Source organism: Tachypleus tridentatus, chromosome 11 (genome assembly GCF_004210375.1).
Source record: "Tachypleus tridentatus isolate NWPU-2018 chromosome 11, ASM421037v1, whole genome shotgun sequence".
Lineage (NCBI taxonomy): Eukaryota > Metazoa > Arthropoda > Merostomata > Xiphosura > Limulidae > Tachypleus > Tachypleus tridentatus.
In genome coordinates this window covers 46678597-46701485 of record NC_134835.1, presented here as the reverse complement: position 1 = coordinate 46701485, position 22889 = coordinate 46678597, and the positions used below count along the sequence as shown (strand labels likewise).

The 22889-nt window shown below is 30.1% G+C and overlaps 1 protein-coding gene across 1 annotated transcript in view; it reads left to right on the top strand.

The window, feature by feature from the left end:
* The window catches only part of LOC143232093 (transcription factor CP2-like), a 92151-nt gene that overhangs the window by 29253 nt on the left and 40009 nt on the right, over window positions 1–22889 (top strand). Inside the window, exons 4-9 of the mRNA XM_076467162.1 lie at window positions 13328–13531; window positions 14103–14371; window positions 14578–14645; window positions 17646–17751; window positions 18185–18291; window positions 20933–21079. Coding sequence (XP_076323277.1) covers window positions 13328–13531; window positions 14103–14371; window positions 14578–14645; window positions 17646–17751; window positions 18185–18291; window positions 20933–21079 — 901 coding nt within the window. The remainder of the gene's footprint in view (window positions 1–13327; window positions 13532–14102; window positions 14372–14577; window positions 14646–17645; window positions 17752–18184; window positions 18292–20932; window positions 21080–22889) is intronic.

Sequence of the window (22889 nt, the reverse complement as noted above, 5' to 3'; positions counted from 1 at the left end):
GTATTTTTTATCAGACTTTCCAAAACTTTTCCCAAAACTGATATGAGACTAGTAGGCCTGTAATTACTGGAACAACTTCTGTTAAATCCCTTGACGATAGGAACGGCATTAACTAATTTCCAATCTGTTGGTACTTGTCCACTATTCAAGGACCTACAAAAACTGTGGCAAGTGGCTCATGTATTCAATTCTCCTTGTCTAAAACCCTCAAGAAATATTTTGTCCAGGAACTTATCATTAGTTAAACTTCCCAATTTTATTTTAACAAACTCAGAATTTATGCAATTGTCTTGTTTAATTTTGTTTTCATCTATCAGTTGCTCAAGATGAGGAATACTGTTTGTCTTAATTTGTTAAAAACTGAAGAAAAAGCAAAATTTAATGGCCTAGCCATTTCATAATCATCAGATACAAGACTTCCTTTATCATCCTTCAACAGTCCCATCTCCATCCTAACATTTTGTTTACTCCTAATGTACTTCAAAATATCCTTACTGTTAATTTTTTTGTTTTTAGCCAAATTTGAATGTCCTAATTTCTTTTTTGATCTTCTATAATACCAATCAATTTAAATTTCTTAAATTTATGATGCTTTTCTTTAATTTTATCTCTTATATCCTTTGTGAGCCAGTGTGGTTTGTTTGTTTTTTTACTTGCAGCTACCCTTTTATTTTTGTAAGGAATATATTTGGTTTGAAGATAAAAATTTTCACATTTGCTCAGTGTCTCCAAATAACTCAGCTGTCCAATTCACAACAGATAATTCTTGTTGTATCTCCTCAAAATTTGCTTTTTTAACATTGGAATCACAATATCATTATTCCTGGTTTCCATATGCAGCAAAACATCAAACTTAATACAACAATTATCACTTATGCCTAGGTGTTTCCCAATTTCCACCCTTTCAACCATTTCTGTCATAGAAGTTAACAATAAATGTAAAATAGCATTAATTCTAGTAGGCTCCTTGACCAACTGGTGAAGAAATCCATCTTGAACAATTTCCAGAAACCTTTTTTCCTCATGATTTTACTCTGGCATTTCCCAATCAATATGTCTGAAATTAAAATCACCAATAATTATGACTTCATTAACAGCTGGAATTTTAATATTTCTGGAAAGTTTCTCACATATTTCATCCATTTCATTTGGTGATCTGTAACAAATTCCTAATAAGAATGTTTTCCTCTTAATATCCACTAACAAAACCTTAAATGTACTCAATTTCATTGCCATTATCTTAATATTCTCAACTTTAACAGGATTAACTTGCATTTTACATATAGAGCCACTCCTCCCCCTATCTTTACTACTCTGCCCCTATTAAATAACCTATAACTATGTATTTAAGAAATAATTTTTTCCATCAAAATCATCTACATTTAACCATGATTCAGCTGTTATATTAAATTTTTCTCTTCCTACCAGTGCCCTAAAGTCATCTGTTTTTTCCCTTATACCTAACAATTAAGCCTATTCTTATAACTGCTTTCCTACTTAAGTGTAAATCATTCATTCCAAAAAGTTCCCACCTCCTATTGAACTGATCACAAAAGTCCAACCAGCTAACTTGCTCATCCTTGCATATGTATGTCAGCCTAGCATTTAGCCCTAATGACATAATCAAAATTTCATCTTCATAGTTAATTCTTGGCAGTATCCCTGATATAATTTATTTTTAAGTGCTTTTATTAACCCCTTATATTTATTAACTCCTGACTTACTTTTCCATGTATCATTAGCCCCCTACATGCACAACAAAAATTGCATTGTTGCCAGTCTCCTGCTTTGTCAGTTATGTCTTTCACATGTGCCCTAGGGTAGCTTAATCTAACTCTTTTCTTCACAGACTATTCTATCCACATGCTGTATCAAAGAATCACGTCTGACTATAACCTCTATGTTCATAATCCATATCCTTCTGTATTCCATTTGCTATCCTTCCCTCCAATAGTTCTTCATCTACTTAAGCCAAGAGCAAACATCTGTAGCTCAACAGAATAGGATCTTTACAATTAAGTTCACTACTTTTAACCCTCTACTCCTTCTTACTTCCTTGAATGTAATTGTTAATCTTAGTTGATGTATTCCTTGCATGTAAAATCTTAAGCTCTTCTTGAAACATTGCTGTAATTTCCAATAGTTTATAGCTATTTCTTCAATTTTAATTAAGATAGCCTCCAACATTTCCTCAAAACTGCAAACTACACATAAATTAAACATCTTCTCTACTAGCTTCCTTAAAAGTATATATTAATCCAGAGTTCCCAAATAAAGCCCATTCATTCCATCTAACATACTGGGAACACGTAACCTCAAACTAGACTTAATTGTAATTGAGGCTGTCTGTGATCTTATTTGTTTTGAGATGGAGACATGTTTGGTCCAGGGGTTTCTGAGGCTGCTTTTGCTATTGATCCAAGTTTGGAGACTTTCTTCAGTTTCCTTTGAATCTTCTCTTACTTGATAACTGAAAGGTCTAAGGATGACTACTTAGTTTTTCTTCTTCAACTGATAATGTTGTTTATGCTGAGAGGTTTGTTGTTACATAAGGGGATAGCTATGCCTTGTCTCCCATGTTTGTCAGAACAGCATGCTTTAGTTTGCCAATGCCAGGAGGATGTATATTCACAATTGCAAAGACTTGATCTTCTTTTGGATAAGTGGGGTTCCAGACTGGTTCCTGTGATCATTTTGAACAGATCAATTATCTCGGATTCATCTGACTCTCTCTACTTTTCTCGGCATCTCATTCAGATAGTTTTAACACTTTTTTGAGACTTATACTATCCCAGTCTTTAACACTGGTGAAGAAGAGTGTCAGCTGAAGTAAGTATTATTGGAAATACATTTTCAATTTAGAAAAATGTTAGCCTACAAAGTGTACTCACCTTCACTCACAGTTATAGCTAGAATCCCACACTGAGAAGGGTCTACTGAGGGAGTATTCATACAGAAAGCATCTGCACAAATCATGGGTTTATAAAGATAAGAGTGATACTCAATTGGGGGACTGCACTGTATCCAGAACATGCATGTTTTTCACCCTAAACTTAGTTCCTGTATTAAGAGTGGAATAGTACATGAATGACATTACTACTTGGGATTGAAATTAAAGGGTCTTGGTACCTATGTCCCACATTGGTAGTTAGGGCAATTGGACTATAACATTAGATATACTTTTGAGTAGATCCCAACCTGTAGCCATAGAGTGATGCATTCTGAACCCTCCAGAATCACAAGGAAATAAGCAATACTGAAGTGGACAATCCTTCTCCTCCACCTGAAGTAGTCTGAAAAGCAACAATGATACGTGTTTGTTCAATAATATTGTGTTTAACAACCAAGTACAGCTTATAACGTTTATAGTTCTGGTCACTGAAAGATTAAAAAAAAATTCTCACTCTTCCCTATTCTTGATGGATTTTAGCATTTTAGAGAATAAATATAGGAGTCAAAATATAGAAAGGTAACTTTTCACTTGCTTATTCTCCCAGTAATAATAACAAACTTAACATGTATTTTTATTTCCCATGAGTTGCAAGATGATTCCTACATAAGATTCTGCAACTGAAACTTGTATGTAACATCATTTATGTATCACATTAAAGCATACAGTAGTGCATACCATCAAAGGCCACATAATATGCATCATACAGAACGATTTATAATTTTTAGTTTACACCATCAAAAATTACAATCAGAAGATATATTAAGAAATATCAGACTACATAGTATATGTATCAGTCTTTAGAACTTATTTTTTATCCATTATTTTTCACTACTATGGTAAATTTTATTGAGAAAAATGTTAAAGCAAATGCACATTTATATTGTATTATTTGAATTAGTTGTTTTTTTTTAGATTTAGTATATTCATCTTGCTTACATATCCAAACTTTGTGCCTCCAGGAAAACTTCTGTTGGAGAGGAAAAGAATCATTAATATTTTCAGGTCATTTTTTTTTAGGGTGGGTTTATGTTCTATCCAGAAAAGTATATTTAGGTTATTTTTATGTTAAGGATATCAGTTGTATCCAGCATTATTTTCAACCAAATTGGAATTTTAAGTATTCTATATTTTATATTGGATAAATGCTAACAAATGAAAGAAGACTAAAATCTGGTTTGTTTCATATTTTTAAAGAAATGCAATACATTAATTTTTTTTTAATATGTGGATTTTTCATTTTAACAGTCATGTCATACCAAAATGTTTATTAAAACTTTTAAGCTTTATAAATGTTTATAATATCAGTATTTGAAAACTAAGCTTTTATAGTAATGTACTTATGCAGTCAGTAAAAATTGCCCATAACCTGTATAATATAAGAATAACACCTCTCATGAACTTGGCAGGTAATCTTATTATTCAGTGACATAAGTTTTATCTTATTTCCTTTAAGTTTTAGTCAAGAAACTTTAGATATATGTAATGCTATATTAGAATATAGAATACTTGTTTTACTTTGAATTTGATAAAATAGAATGCAAAAAACATCTGATAGTACAAAAATACTTTAACAGTGTGTCATATTTTTGTTTAATAACTGTTATGTATACACTTGTATATGTTGCATGTGTGTATAAAGTATACAATTTATAAACAAGTAGCATACCGTATATATATATATAAGTACATAGATGTATCTCCCTAATTGTGAAATTGTCTAGTAAATGTGAAACATTAGCAATTGTTTTCCTATTGTACACGTGTCAATATACAAATTGACATAGCCAGTTTTACCTAAAACTTATTCCCACGTCCGTGTTCCTGATGTTCATGTAGTAGTGGTAATTTGCATATATCCTTAAAACAACTCACGTTGTACTGTCAATTAACCAGACAAATGATGTTATGTTCTAAACATTAGATTTAATGCCATAAATGTTTCATTAAATGTGAAACTAATTACTTTAATGTGTGTGTATAGAAAAATGTGTTCCTAGTAGGACTACTATATAGTTATTGGACTCACTCAGGCTAAAAATGAAATGTTTTAACAAAGTGAAAACATATTCTGTGTGAAATTTAACATGTGACTACAATTTTATATATATTTGTTTAATATTAATCAAAGCTGTATAATAAAAGCTGGCATTAAAAATTATGAATTTTTATGTGTTTGTACATTGTGGTAGTCTCCACTGTTTCCCCTCTTATCTACCACACAAATTAATACATTCATCTCTCTGTTGTATGTTGGTACTAGAAAAATGTACTTGTGTAATTTTTGATTGCATTAAATATCTGCCACACATTTTGTTTTTCATTTGATTAGTAAAGCAAGTATTATTCCTTTTTGTAATAATGTTTTTTGGAAAATAAAGTTATGTAAATGTTTTATTAATTTTTAATATTCATATAAAATAAAACTTCCTTGTACATAAACATTTGAATAAAATAAAACACTAATGTCCATTGTGGAAAGATATCCTGACAGCAATCATTGCATAATGAGCATCCTATGCAATTCACACTGCACTACCCAGTCATACTTTAATTTATTTTAAAAATGTATAAATTTTGTGTTGTTTGACATTTAAAAGTAGATAAAGTTACTAGCATCACTTGTGACCAGAGCGAACCAGGATTATTACAGTAAGATTGGTGAATGATTTCTAAAATTTCATTTTTAGCTTTTAGTGCTGAGTGTCAAAATGTTACTCGTAGTGTAAAATTAGAAGGAAAGTAACACTATGGAAATACTTCATTGAAGACTTACTGTGTATTAGCAGCATTAAAGCTTTTTTTGTTATTGTTTTGTCATTGAGCTACAGCTACTGTGTCTGGTCACTCTTCAAGATAATCAATTATGTATTGTGAAACCTTGGACATGTACGCTTAATTACTGTATAGATACATGTGGAGGGTGTGCTGTCTGCATTTGCTGCTTGGATCTCTTATATTTACACCTACACCTACACCACTGTAACTTTTATATTCAGTTCTTTTGTCGGGATAAATACATTGAATTTACAGTCAACTTTATATCATGAACAAAAAAAAATTTAAATTCATATACTTAATTTTTGTATACAACATCACATTTTACAGCTTTAGTGCATTAGTAGTGATATTAAAACTTGTTTTTTGTATCACGTTCATAAGCTACAAACATTGACTTAAAAGAATTGCATTTAGGTTTGAAATGTGTGAAAATAAAAACTTTCTTTTAATATTTAACATTTGTTCATTTTTTCTATAAACAAAAAGTCAGTATACTGTTGTCAAATTAAATGTGATAAACTAACAGTTTGAACATTTGTATCTTCATAATAATTTCATTTAGGTACAAACAGTAAACTCACTTCATCATGTTATGTTATTTTTTGTGATATTCAAAATAAGTTGAGAAATCTTTGGGCTTCTCTGATATTCACTGAATTCATATTTTTTGGATGATACAAGTAGAAGCTAATTGATCATGTTTACTTATTAAGAGGATTCTTTAAAGTTTATCATGATTAAACAGTGATATACATCAAAAGAAATAGAGTGAATATTGGAGAAAGCTAGGATTTATCCCAAAAATACATGAAAGAAACTTATCTTGCTGAATATATGCAATAGTCAAAAGACTTTTGTTGTATGATCAACACAATATATTACCATTGTAAAATTTGGGGATTCCTTATGAATGTATTACATGTTTGGATAAGAAGATTTATCTGTACAAAGATATGAAGGGAGGGAGGTATTATATGTGAAACATTCTATAACATAGCACACTTGTACAAACAGATATGTTGTAGTTTGTATGGCACAACATAAATTTTAAAAGATATATGAAGGTGTACTTAGTGTGTTTGAAACTTATTTTTTTTTTTGACAGCATGTATTAAACTTATAAACTTGACATCCAAGGATACAAACAATGTTTATAACACAACCTTGTAACTGCACTTTTTCTTATATAATTGTGTACTTTTCTTACAAAAGTAATATTACAGTCTTGTAATAAAATGTATGTGTATCCTGAATGGACAAATATGCAAACAATATTAAAGTTGTGCAGATACTTTCAATAAGAATTTAACCATATGTTAATATATGAATTGCTGCTTTGTTACTGTAAGCTTATTTCTTTGCTAGATAGCATATTTAGCATGCTACTATTTAGAATTTCTTAAGTTTGCTCTATGGAAGAAATTCAGAATAATGAAATATTTCTCAGTACTGAAATTAATCTAAAACATTTATTCTTTACATATACTGGTTCCAGGTATTTGTGAAATAGCTGACACATTAACAGAATTGCTGTTAAAAAGTGCAACAGATGAATATTTGTAAATTTTTTTTTTTACTTGTTTACTCATGTTCCATTGGCCATTCTACTTTGAATTGTAATAAATTAATGTTGTGAGTCTAAGCTGACTTGCCCTGGATAAAGGGTCAGTATTTACTGTTTTTTATCTAATATGTATATAAAGTTATAAAAGGAAATAGTAGAAAATGTTTCCTAACCTTGGACTTGGATACAAATTTGAGAAAGCACCAAGCCCTGTATGTTATATTTTTCATTTTAAGTTATTTATATCTTAGAATCTTTTTTTATTATTGTAAAATGGTATTTTGGATGTCTTCATAATGTCATTAAATATTGAATGATTTGGGCTAAACTCATTTTAGTGAAAGACCATCTTACACATGGTCTAAGGGAATGTAATATTCTCAGCAAAGTGTACTCTAAGGTTTTATTTATGCAAATTTTTATAATGTGAACTGCAGAAATAGTTTCTTCCCCCCCCCACACACACACACACACTGCCTTAGGAAATATTTTTTCTCATTAAAAAAGAAAGTTGAATCACTCACTCAAAATATCCAAACATAAAATTTAAAAAAAAATCATTATTTTTCTATTTTAGTTTATTTAGATTAACAATATGCGAGTATGAAGTACCAAGTTAGCAACCCTCAACATAAAAAAAATATTGGTTTTTAGCTTTATGTCCTGTTATACCAACCTCAGTGGTTCATTTCATCAGGAATATCTTTAACCAAGGTAATTGTTATTTAGAAAATAATTTTGTCAGAGTTTACACTTCTTGGCTTTTGGTGTTTATGAAAAAGCTCAAACATACAGTTGGTATGTGAGACTTATTCAGGCTCTAAAGAGTTTGTAAGCAACTAACTAAAATACTATTCAAGATTATTCTCTATTTTGGCAAAAATATTAAATATTCTGTAATGAATGATAGTACTAATAGTTTTGTGAAAATTCCCTTTGTTATAAAATACATTTTTATATTCATCAAAAAATATTGCAAAGTAATTTGTATTTGATGATAAAAATTTAACTAAAGTGGTGTTATTTTTCCCTCATCCATTTTATTTGATAAGGTCCTCATAATGCAGCAGATTTCAAAAAAGGATGGTGTTCAAGAGAGTGGAAGGAGGCAAAAGTTAAAACACATGAATTACATATATACTTCAGTTGTATAGAACTGAATACAGCATTAACTAAAGAAATCTTTGTGAGAAAGATTTATGGAGTATACTGAGTTGTTATTTTATAATGTATATATGAAAGTTTCTCCATAAATAGATTTATTCACATGGACAAAAACTTTACATGCTTTTTGGGCAAGTAAGACCTATTCCTTGACATGGTATATGTACTTCCATGCATTTTGTTAATCAGAACATTATCAATCACAATTTCTTGTTACATTTACCTATACATATAATGTCTGTAAGTTCTGAACTTCCTACATACATCGAAATTTTTCTTTCTTCTTTAAAATTAATAGAAGAAAAGCAAATCATAATTCTCTTTGTCAGATTAAGCAATAAATATTTTGTTTCAAAAAATTCCATTTACATTGATGTCTAGCCATGAATAGAATAATGAATGGATTTGTTGGTAGCAACTGTAGGTTCAATTCACTAAATCTGGCTACTCTAACAGGCTGGATGATGAAAGCAAACCTAAGACTGCTTAACCTTTTAGCACATGGGAAGGACTGTATAAAACCTCCACCATTTTTGAGATGGAGTTCCTTGTTAAAGATTTGTCATGAAAGGATATTTACATGGGTAATGTTTAAGCTTTCGTTTGCACATTTCAGGCCAGTTGCAAGAACGTGAGAATAGCATGCTGTTATATCAAAGATTCAGGTTTTAATTGAAATAAAAATGTTTGTTAATGCTTTTAGAAGCAAAGTTTCTTGTTCACATAGTAGGTAGAGAAGTATCCACTGATCCTTCAAAGGTGTTACAGTGGTCAAGTAATGACATCTGTTCAGGACAAAGTGAGAATTCTACAGCTGAAAGCAAATGGGTATTCCTATTCATAAATTGTAATATAGTCAAAGTGGTGGTATTGGATTTGTCAAAATTGGATATAGATGACAGTGGTAATGGAATTAAAGCAGTATTATCAGAATGGAAAGGGTAATTGTGTATGGTACCTGTGCTCTTTAACAATAGCACTATATGACAGATATGGACTTCATGCATTATTGCCACTAATTATATGGTAAAAAATTCAGTATTTTAGTAGATCGTGCAACAGGAAGTGGATGTAAATGTGCAAGGTATAGTTTCATATTGAACAAAGATACTGCTGGAAAGGTGAATGTTTTTGTAGAACACTATCTGGATTAACAGTATGGAAATACTAGTGGATTGTCTCATGGTTTGAGTATGTTCGTTTACCAAATTTACAGATCCTTAACGTATGGCACTGATCTAATCCAATACAATAAAAATGATTATATATCATACAAACAGCAACAATTCTGCTTGCAAATATAGTGTGAATGATGCAGACATAAATTTAGTTCTGTTTTCTGTGCAGTAAGAACAACTATTACAAAGTAAAATTACCACTGATACATGTAACAGTTAGCACAGTTTTTTTACAACAGTCAAAATTGGCCATATCAGAGAAGCATCACAGGGTCTTGGATGCAGCTGGTCCTTTTCCTGAAATTGACAAAGGTAATCAGTATTTACTGATCATTAATAATTATTGCATAGCACAGGCTGAAGTTTACCAGTTGGCTTATACTTTGATGTCAGCTGTCACTGATGTGCTTGCTGTACAGTAAATAACACAGTTTGAAACACATGGAGAATACAAGAATCAAAAGACAAACCACTGTCACCAGATGTTTCTAGTTATATGGATGGTTTGTTATGATCAAAATATATGCTTGTCATTTCTTCAATCTGGTGGTTTCACTGAACAAATAGTACAAACATTGAAGGAAGTGGTTGCTTTATATGTAAATTATAAATGAAGCAGTTGGAATGAGTACCTACTATATATTATGATGGCACACTGTGTAACTGAATAACAATTGTCTTATTGCTCTATGAAAGTACTGATGCTTGAAAAAGAAGTCCAGCTCTGCTCCTGGTAGGTCTAAAGTATGGCCCTCTCCCCATTTTAGAAGTACCAGAGGGTCCACATAAGTATGTGGAAGAGCTTCATTCTGCAATAATTAATACATGGGAATTTGCTGTCATTACTTATGTAAATTCATTGGATTTGTTAAGATGTATTATGGTGATCACAGACATAGCAGTGAATTCCAGATATCCATTTTAACATATCAATTTGAAAAGTGGTCACAAAATGTTTAGGATGAAACTTTTTTTCCTACACAACCAAAACTAAAAAAGAAAGTGAATGTTTGGAAACTAGAATCACCAAAGCAAACAATCCTTCACTAAACTATGGTAATGTCCCTGGCTACATAAGCTATATTTGGCAAAGTCTATTCACTGCTCATGCACTTTATCAGACTTGACTTTCACTTATATCCTGTAACCTGTTACATCATTTCCATCACATTTAATCCTAGTGTCTTTTGCCTTTGTAACTACGTATATCAGGTCATCCCGTAAGTAATGTTTTTTGGGATAGGATAAGTTTAAATGCATATTACTTGGTTAAATGAGGTTATTCTCAAAGTCATATAAGATGTATGGGATAACGTAATAGCATTAAGTGTAAGCCAGTTTGTTTCTTTACTAGTTTTTATTTTAGTTATTTTAGAAACCCCAGTTATCATGGTGGTATCAAAGGAGCACATGAAGCATATGTTTTATGAGTTCAGAAAAGGGAAAAGTGCTACCAAAGCTATGCGAAACATTCAAGACACATGATAATGACATTTTGAATGTGCAAAAGTGTCAAAGATGGTTCAGTAAGTTTAGAACTGGTGACTGCAGTTTGACATGTTTTCAGAAGCTTGCAACATCATCTGAATGAAAAACAGTTTACTTCTATGGATGAGTTATCAAATAGCCTTTGTACCTTTTTTGTCTCCAAACCACCTGAATTTTTTTTTATTTATTTTTTGTTATAAGTGTGGTATTGAAAATCTCTTGAGAAGTTGGCAGACTGTTATTGAAAGTGATGGAAAATATGTAATTGATTAAAGTTATTTGAGTTCTTTTTTTCTCCTTTTAAACCTTAGTATTACAAATGATTTTACTTATGGTATGATTTGATAAACCCCATATTACTTAGTGTATATCATACCTGAAGAAAACAGATGAAGGTTTTGTCAAAATGTATGGTATGTTCCACCATTGATAAAACTTCCTCATGCTTATAAATCATGATTAGTCTACCTATTATTATATTAGTATAATGTGCTTCCTTACATAAATTGTCTGTATAATGTATGTTCAAGCTCTACAAGGTGAATTATGAGCTGCAGTTGATGCATATCTCTCAGTTCTTGATGAGTCATGTCAGGAAATGACAACAGAGTAACAGTTTGACTGCCCCTTTGCTCAACTAAGACACATGTTGGACTTCTAATCATTACAATACTTGGGTGTTTGATAAATTAGTGAATCAAGGGAAGTTGTTTTTTTCCCCTAAGCTATCAACCAAAGTTGGTTACTAAGACATTGGTATGAATTTTGTGATAATTGTTCTATTTGCCAAGGTAGTTGTAACAGCATTTCTGTGATGCAGACTATATAATACTAGTTAAATGCAGCTGAAGTCATCATTTAAGATACTAGGACACTGATGATTAGCTTTGACCATTGATGATCACTAGAACTCTTGAAATTCTAACAATCTGAGAGAAGATTGCAGTCCTAGCTTCTCAGTATAATTTTTTTATATAATGAGGGGATATCCTACAAGGAAGGTTCTATTTGTACAGTTTACTCCTATAAGATTCCAGATACCTGCCACTGTGTTTGCTATTCTTGGTAACCCATGTAGGGGAATGGTGAATATTAATGGTTGAGTGGTGCCTCAGTTATGTGACAAGGTCACTGCAACACACTACTTTGGCCTTGAAATACTGTAGATAGGAGGCATTGAAATGGCTCCTTTACGTTATTGTTCATTTACGGTTGGGGCAACCAACTGTTTTCAATTGATGTTTTGGACATTATTTAGTTTTGTATTTTGTAATGCTGCATATAGGTAATTACGATGTCTTTAAACCATAAAGAAGTTTGTTTTAAAAAGTCAGTTGTTTTGTTTTGTTGTTGTTTTTTCCCTCTAGGGTTCACATAAGTAGCATTTATTTATTATTTTAAATCAAAAACTACAGACAGAACATATTGGAAACATTAGATGATTGATCCACATTAATACAAGTAATGAAGAATTAGCATAAAGTATTATATGCAAGTCTCTCTAAGTGTAATTACTTGTTTATCACAAAACAGAAGATTCAACTGCATTGCAGTGCTGAGTTTTTAAAATATTTGTGACAGTTGTAGTTTTATTGCACAGAGCAGCAAAAGGAATACTAGTTGTTGTTTTTTTGAGATAGTTTTTTTCAGAAAACTAGCTGACACATAGTTTTACTTTCCTAGCAAATTATAATAATTTTTTATAATGCATATTTGAATATCATAATTATTTGTTTGTTTGATTAAAGAGACTTCATAGTCAAGTCTTAGAAATCTTTATCGAAGTCTTGATTTACTTTAGTTTGCTCTGGGTAGAAGGAAGAAAATCTTACTTTTATGGACTTTTGGTAAACACCCACATAATTGAAGTGCCTTGTAGAAAAGATTGACTGTATATGAAAAAAATTCATTGACAAAAGTCATATAAAAAATAATAGGTATTATTATTTTTTTTAGATGCAGTAACTTTCACTCTTGTACTTATTCAAGAAATAGCAGTTTGTTTTGAGAGAGATCAGTAGGTTTGTTGTTACTATGTTTCAAGTTTTATACAGAGTTAAAGGATTTACATACTGATTTTAACACATTTTATTGTTTTTAATCATTCCAGTACAAATGAATTTTTTCATTTGTACAGAACATTTAATATGCAGCTGAACTTTCCATTGGTTGATGTTTTAATGGTTATTTTAAATTGAACAGTGAGACTTCCAACAATAATGGTAATAGCGACAACCAAAATCAGAGTAGTGAAGATGCGACCCGATCTGCACAAGTAGTACTCCAAGGAAAAAAGAACAGACTGCCTCTGACCAACTATGATGATTGTTCTTACAGTACTACCAAACGCTTCTGTGTTAGCACAGAAAGAGATCCAATTGACAGCCCATTACCGGAAGTTAGCAGGTAGAATATAAATGTCATATTTTTTATGAAATCAACTTCATGGTCTTCAACAGTTTGAGACCTATAGCTGCACCTTATTATAGCTTTTGTTATTTATTACAAATGGAATTTTTGTGTTTTTTTGTCATATCAGAAAAGGAGTAAATGATAAGAACAGAAAAATAAGTACATTGGTTGTTTTCTTAGCCTTTGCTGTATAATTCTTTTTTTGTGTGAAATTCTTATAAAAATGAAATAATTTCATTTATTTATTGGATCATTATTCAGAATTATTATTTTGTGTATTTGGTTTTAACTCTTTTGTAACATCTACATTCATTATAAGATGTAAGAGATTTTTACCACTTTATTATAGAAAATAATCTAATTTATAGCAAAATGTGAAGTTTATTATTTCTGTTCTTTTGAAAACAAAGTGACAATCAATTTGTTTTGTTTTTGTACCTTTGACTTGTGTATTCTGTTCTCAAACCACCCTGCAATTTACATGTGGCATGTGTGATAACCTGATAACGTTAAACAATAAGGGTATATTAATTTCAAAGATCCTCGTAATTTCTCTAACGTTTAGGTATCGACACAGCTCTTCTGTACCTGACTTGCATGCAGCAGCAGCACAGTCTCCTGCTTCAATCACTGTTGATACATCCGTCCTCACTCACATGCTCCAACTATCAACAGTATCTCCTTCAACTATCCACAATCAAGTAACAACACAAGACTCCAGCTCTGCTGTAGTTCTTCCTGTTCTCCATAGCACAGAATTTCAGTACATTCTTGGGGCTGCCACTGCCTTAGCTACCAAAATGCATGAGGAAACAATGACTTATCTAAACCAAGGTTTGTTTGTTCTCAGATAAAATAACAAAATATGATCTATGAATTTAATGTTCATGACTGTTTAAGCTCTCTTATACAAGTGTTTTGTAAAATTATGTAAAACAAAAACTTTATTCATGTTATGCTTAGTTTTTATTGAGATTTGCATAGTGGTTATGATTGTTTTATAGATCCAGTTTTAAACAAGGTTTTAATTTGTTATACAGGACAGTCATATGAAATTAAGCTGAAGAAACTAGGAGATCTGACAGAAATGAGAGGAAAGCTATTAAAGGTAGCAATGTTTTGTTTAATGCTATTTTTAACCCTGAATTCATTTTTAATCAGACCAAAATCCCTAAAATGTGGTGATGAATTGTTGCATCATTACATATGTTAATATTCATTTTCTACTTTTAATTATTGTATCATTTAGACTTGGGTTTAAAGAATAAAATCAGTGAAAGAAACTGTAGTTGGTTGTCCACAGTGACATATTTTGATAATAGTCAATAGTTATTTATTTGTAACCACAAAGTATTAGGGCACTGATGATAAGCTTTGACCATTGATAATCACTAAAACTTCTAGTAAGTTGAGAAAACATTGAAATTCTAACTTTTCAGTATAGATTTTTTTACATGATGAAAGGATATCCTACAAGGAAGTTCTGCTTGTACAGTTTACTCCTATGGCATTCAGACACCCACCCTTGTGTATGCCATAGGTATCACAAATACCAATGTTTATTTTTTATGTTAAGAGCATTAATAGAAAAGTACCTAAGATAACATTTTGAAAAATATTGTAGTAAAGGGGACAAGAGATGAGCTTTATTAGCATTCAAATCATCACCTTCCAGATTTGAGACAACAATATTACCATAAACAAAAAAGTATAAGAATATTTATCATTAATTGCACTTTCAGTTTCCTTTGTTTTGCTTTTGGAATGTCTTTATCCTCTCTTCTTTTTTTTTTTTTTTTTTATTCTTGATAGCCTTCTTTTATTGGATATCCCATGATCGTTGAGTCCATACTGACTGAATTTATTATACTTGAAAAACCTTGTTGTATTCTCAGGTATACTAATTTCCTTCAAACTTAATTAGTTAGGACCCACAGAATAACAGGAGGTTCAGGCAAAAAATGTTTTATGAGTGTGAATCTGAATTTTGTGACTCTGAATGAGATTAAAAAACAGAGACCAGACATGATATAAAATACAGTGAAAACAGTATTCATTCTACTGGGTAATCAGAGTGAGTGTATTTATGAAGAATGGTGCCTTTATTGAAGTTTCTAGGAATCTCTGTGAAGAAATAAAAGTCTGTAAATCTGTTCCAAACTTTGCATAATATTTATTCACAAAAGAATATTGCTGTTTTTCTCAGGGTGCATGCACTATCTTTGTCATTTTTTGTCATTGATATTTAAAAAAAAGTGGAGTTGTAACATCAGAGAATCGTCTGGCCCACCAGTGAAAACAGTTACTGTGTGCTTTCACATATTGTGTTGTACTTATAGAAATTTATATCATCAGGTAGTGTATGTAATATCATAAGAGAATGACCCAGAATAATAGTTTAATACAGTAAAAGGAACTTATCCACTTATTTGGTCAATATTTTGTAGTTAAAACTACTTATAAGCATAGTAACTTTGCATTTGTAAGTAATAGGAAGCATAAGGTCATCTTCTAATGTTCTAATTCTGTTTTCATGTTTTAGAATGATAAATAGCACAAAAAAGAATCTTTTGGCTAGAATATATTAGGTAAAAGAAGGTTTGATTTACTTTAGAATGAAATATTACAGAATAGAAGACTTAATCCACAAATGCCGGTTTAGAATATTTTTTAGTCAATTTCAATATTTTGTTAATGTTACGTACTTATGGTAAATCATATAATTGCAAATCCACATAATTTTGTCAGTATATTTAGAATTATGTCTTTCAAAATTATGGGATGTAATTATTGCAGATTTTTAAGTGTACAACTATTGTGAAAGGAATTACTTTCAGCAGAAGTTTTATTTGAAAAACAAACTACCATTACATTGGACAAAGAAAAATTTGTTTCTAAAAAAAACTCAAGTGACCAGGGTTATTTGATGATGCTCATTTCAAAAACATAATCATCATCTCTACATTTTAAGTTATTTTGATATCTCAATATTTTAACAGCACTTTGTTAATTACCATGCTATCAACTCAGTAGAATACATTTATGTTGTGAAATTAAGTTTACTTCAACAATTTATTGGGTAGAAGGTATACATTTATGATAACTTCAAACATTATCTGTATTGTATTGGTATAAATTTCCAAATATGTTGTTCATGTATACTGTTTGTTCTTGATATAACTGTAGTAAATTACTCCACCTGGGAATCATGAAATCCTCATGTGTTTACTCTGCTATAACATTCAAGAAATCCTTCAACCAAGCATAAATAGGGCAGACTCGGGTGCCCCACTCTTACTCATGTTGTCATTTTGCCTTGCTCTGCACAAAGTCTAATCTTCTTCCCCAAATCTTACCTGCACCATAATCAAATTCTGCAAAATTGTTTTTAATTTTTTTATACTATTGTTCTGTGGACCTAAGTTCCTTTATATTTTGTAGAAAATCCTTTAAAGTGCACTAAGAAACACTTTTTTACTTATAATAAATTTATTCAGTGTGTTAGATTATGATATTACACTGTTGATTACCAATGTAATTAAATATATACAGTGTTCCCTACAATCTTATGAGATAACTCACAATCACATCTTTAGAGTCATTGTTAACCTTATGATAATATAAGCAGATCAGAATGTTGTTACTTGGACTCTGACTTCAAATAAAACTTTTAAGTTATTTCATTAGTTGATTAAGTTAGGTATATGTGTCTTTTTATAAAAGTTTTATGTACAAAATGTTACCTTCATGGATTTCTTGTTTGTTTGACTTATACATGCAAAAAGTGCTTTTAACTAGACTTGAATTGAAAATGCTTTTGTCATAAATATGCCAATTCATAAATTACATAAAATTGTAACACCAATAATTGTTTTATTTATACTTTTATAGTAATCAATTTTTGCATCCAGATAAGACTATAATGTTAAAAATTTGAGAATATGTTACTCAAATAGCATTAACCACAAACATATATGTTTATATATATATATAAAGTATGACTTTAATGTGTGGTTTATATTAGCTACTTGGTATATATATGAACTTGATACATGTATTAAATATAAACAACTGTCTGAGTATTCAATAAACTTATTTATTTTTCTAGAGTTTTATCAAAGTTGGATTTCAAGAGAGAAGGTTGCAATTTGTAGAAAGAGAGCAAATTGCCCTGTGGCAACAGCAGCGTTCCAGTGAAAGAATTTTAGAAATTGGTATGGATTATTATTACTATTTTCAGAAGTTTTTTTAATGAGTTAATTGCTGAAAGAAAGACATTTTATAAACTACATTCTAACTTGTATTAAATAAATATTCACAAATAATGTATTTCTAGATTATATTTTTAAAAGGTATAATAAGTTATGCAGTAAAATAATAGTGACATTAGACTTTTGTGTGGTTACTTTTATTGATGCATATATGTACACATTTTTTCATGTAGCTTCTGTGAAAATAAGATTTTTGAAGGTCAGTGTATTTTATTGTCATTATCATTTTCCTTTTTAATATAAATAAAATGTAGGATGGGAGGCCAGTCTTAGGGTATTTTGTAATAAATATTTTGTGTCCTTTTTATTTGTTGTTTTTGTAACATTATCAGTCATATGTATATATACTTGTATGTAATATAACTGTCAATTATAGACATTCCACTGTCCTATGGAGTTTATGAAGTTATAAATGATCCCCAGGCAGTGAACAAATGTGAATTTTTGTGGGATCCCACTAAGGAAACTGGAGTGTTCATTAGGGTAAGATTAGCACATTTACTTGCATGCATAAATAGAACTTAAATTCTTCCATTTGTCAGGGAATTTCTTCTTCATATGAAATTATATTGTTCATTAAACTAAAATTAATTTTTAAATTGGTTTAAAGCCTATAATCTATAGTTTTTAATCAAGGTGGAATTATCTGTGCATATGTTACATCAGTATTTATAGCTTATGCAGGAATGCAAACTAAGAGAAACTTTTTTTTTTAATTTGACATCTATGTGGTGTTAAATACAGATTCATGTCTGATGAAGATATAGCCACTATACATTAATTATTTGTTGTTTTTGTACTTAGTGAGTGTTCATAATGATCTCTAGCTAAGATCTTAAAATAAACTGAACTGCTAACCATGGAACACTTACCTATTAAAGGTGTGTTCCAGTATTTTTGGTTTAGATCCTGCCATTTATATTCATATAATCACTCAGATGAATCTACTCACTTCGTAACAGAATATTCTAAACAATAAGAACTTGTAACTTGTAAACTATTGCACAGCACTTGATTATTTTAATTATAATACTAACTTCTTAAACAAATAAATAAAAATAATTCCTACTTAAGATATTAAATTTTTTGCACATATATCATGTTTACTTATTTGGCAGCATAGCTATTTTGCAGATTTTTCTATAAGGGTAGTTATGTACTTACTAGCAGGAAAATTTTCATTAAGTAAAATCCTGATAGTATTAACTTATTTGGTTGTTCTGTATTACTATTGTCTCAACTTATAAAACACTTCAGAAACAATACACAATCACTAAAGGTAATAATACAATATAAATTGACTGAGAAGAGAAGGAGTTGGTGGTGATATCATATCCATTTCATCTGTGCAGTTTCCAATACATTGTTGAGCTGAAATTTTGAGACTGCCATATTATATATGTACTTAATCCAAGTTTTATTCTGGTGAAATATTGAATAAAGTTAACATTTTTATTACAAATTACAGCTTTCTCATTGGCATATGAAATCCAAATCAAATACTAATGTATGTGTATTTTACTAGTTGTAAAAATCTTTAAGAAAGATCAAATATATGTAACTTTCTGAACATTCAGAAGCCCTTTGTACAGTTATAACCACTTTAGAGACATTTGTAAGTTATTTTTCTATAATTATATCCATTTACTGGATATTTATAATTCCTTTTTCTTTTTTTTTTATAAAGTTGTATCCATATTTTTTGTAAATTGTTGTCTGTACAATTACCACTTTCTGGACATACACAAGTTATTTTTCTATACATCCATTTTCAGGACTTGTAAGTCCTTGTCTTCACAATTACAATAACCTTGAGTCCTTTTTTATATTTTATTAACTTTTTGAATAATTTTAATTTATTGTTTGTACATTCATAATTTCTTTCTGTACATAAGTTATAAATATAACCATTTTTTTGACATTTGTAATTCCTTATTTTTTATAATTATAACTTCTTTTTAACATTTGTAAGTCCTCATTTCTTCAATTACAACTTCCTTTCTGGAAATTCATGACTTTTTTATATAATTATAACTAATTGATGCATCCTGAAAACTAATGCCAAGTTGATACAATTAGTACGAGAACCACATATATTTTATAGTTCGTTACTGAGCTCTTGAATTGTATCACATTTCAAGTGAAAATGTTAGATATTTATTTCATCTCTAGTAATATAAATTTAATAGCCTGTTGTTGGTCACATCTTCATTAATATAACATGAATTATTTGAGCTTTTTTTGTATTAGAAACTGATACCAGTGTCATAGGCCAGGCATGGCCAAGTGGTTAGGGTGCTGGACTCACAATCTCAGTGTCAAGAATTCAAATTCACTTCACACCAAACATGCTTGCCCTTTCAGCTGTGGGAGGCTTTATAATCCCAATCACTATTCATTGGTAAAATAGTAGCCCCAGAGTTGGCAGTGAATGTTGATGACTAACTACCTTCCCTCTGGTCTTACTACACTGCTAAATTAGGGATGGCTAGTGCAGATAACCTTTGTGTAGCTTTGCAAGAAATTAAAAACAAACCAGTATCATAGACACAAGATACTTCTTTCTTTTTTGTTTCTTTCCTCAAGAATAAAGAACAGTGAAACTTCAATTGTCTGTGACATTACCAAATTTGCTAGTTCAAACAAAGGCCACTAGCAAATTTACTAAAATAGAAAATATTTTATTAATATTTATGATAATCATATTAAAAATGCTAAACAACTTAAGTTTCTATAAATAGCCATATAATGATTAGCAATTTTTGTGTAAACTATATTAGATAGCCTTTGAAAGCAAATTCCTAAGAAACACTGAAATTGTGAAATTTGGTTTGGCTAATTTTTGATTACTTTTAAGAGATGCTCCTTGATATCTTCATGGAACCTAATGGTTAATAATTCTATGACAAAATATGATTACATATGTTTATTTACCAAGGGGTAATTCATTAAGGAAGTGTGTTTTCATGAATAAGTGGTAAACAGTGTCTTGAGTATATTACATTATGGCTTACATTAGCATTTGGATCAGTCATAAGGTCTTCTAACCAGAAATTCTTTGGTTATTTATTTTTTTAATATTAATAAATATATGTTCTTTATGGAAATTAAAGTTGTTTTGCAGGTGAATTGCATTAGCACAGAATTCACACCTAAAAAGCATGGTGGGGAAAAAGGAGTTCCATTTCGCATCCAGATTGAAACATACAGCCATAGTGGTGATATTGCTGAAAAGCTCCATGCTGCTTCTTGCCAAGTGAAAGTATTTAAGGTATATTATTATTATTATTATATATATATATAATCCTTGTTTAATGCTATGGTGATGGGCTTATGTATTTTGCACCAGTGTGTAATGTAACTATGGAATTATGCATACTATATCTTTGAAAGTAGTTAACGTATTAGAACTTTTAACAGACTTTTCACAAATCAGTGGAGGTGCATTTTTGTTGAAAAACAAACTGTCCATTTTTTTTTTTTTTTTTTTTTTTTTTGTAATTTGAATAGAAATATTTTGAACTTTTTATTGGTCAAAAAGAAGACATTTTTCACACACTTTTAGTGTTGGGTCTGCGAAAAGTAATTTAAAGTGGTAAGATGACTGAAATATGTCAGTGCATCACGAGCTTAATGGCCAAGCACAAAAAAAATGGAAGTTTCCAAATGACACACAGAGATATTCAGGAACCTTTTAGAGCCACTTGATAGATATTGTGTAGTAAGCTGAATACATTATTTTGCCTGTAGCTACTTTCAAAGTATTCCTCTTTAGTCATCCTACTGCTGACTATGGTGATGCTCGACCTTTCTTACCGAATTACAGATGAAATTTTGTATGTCTTAGTTGAGAGCTAAACATAAAAAGGTGGTAACAGAAGCAAAAAAGTTGGCATTTGTTTAATTAACAATGCTGAGAATGTGGTTTTTATATACACTGAATTTACTTCCAGCACTAGACACCAGTACTAGTTTGTATGGAGACTTGAATTAACAAACAAAAACTTCTTTTGAAGTTTTTCCAAAAAAATACATCCAAAACCACCACCTTTTGGAATTTTCAGATTGAATTTACTTTTAATATTCATCAAATTGTAGTGTAGTAACACCCCTTGGTTCCTAAGAGATGGGTTAATAAAATATTTCTACAAAAGATTTGTCTTTGAATTTACTTTTGTCAGTTTGATTCAGACTCTCACTAGTCTATATGCAAGTTGATTTTGTGTTAAAATTAAAAATACTTTTTTTTCTTTTTCAGTTTCCTAATTTCATTTATGTAATCTTTTGTTTAGAATGCCCTATATAAAGCTAAAACTTTTCAGTAAAACTGTATTTTGTTATTTTCTCCACCTTAACCTGAATACAAGCTCATTCCATTTGATTAACCTTGTAATAACCACAAAAAATAACAACACAAAATATAAATTACTTTTTTTTCTTAAAATAACTGTATATTTTAACAAACAGTTACACACTTAATTTTAGCAGGGTTCCTGTGGAAAAGAAAGCAACACTAAAATACATCTTCTTATTAGAAAAGCTTAAAACCCTATAGCTGTCAGTAGACTGAAATGTTGGTGCTGTATTGATTTAAAATAAATCAGTACACAATAGAAAAAAATTTAAACATTTTTTTTAGAGCAGAATGTTCTATGAAAGGCATGTCATGTGGCCTTTTCTTTATTGGATATATCTCCATAAATCAAAAAGCATTGCAGCTACAAGTCAACAATTTAATTTGGGGATATGTATAATATAAGAGAGAAATTTCACAGAAAGCTACAAGGTCATATAGTACAAGAAAATAAAAAATGGGCAATTTTAAAATGAAAAAGTGTCACCTAATACAAATAAGTGAAGATATAAAATTTATATAAATATTTCATTGTAAAGTTAAAAATTAATAATGTAATATTCAAATTTGAATTATAAAGTGTGTTTTGATGTTAAATTTATTAATATAGATTAAAAGTAAAGTAACTTAATTAAATTTGTAATATAACTGCAGAAAGTTGTGATCTGCACTTTGATCTACTTGGTTTAATATTTAGTCTGCATAAAAATGTCTTTTATCAGTGTGA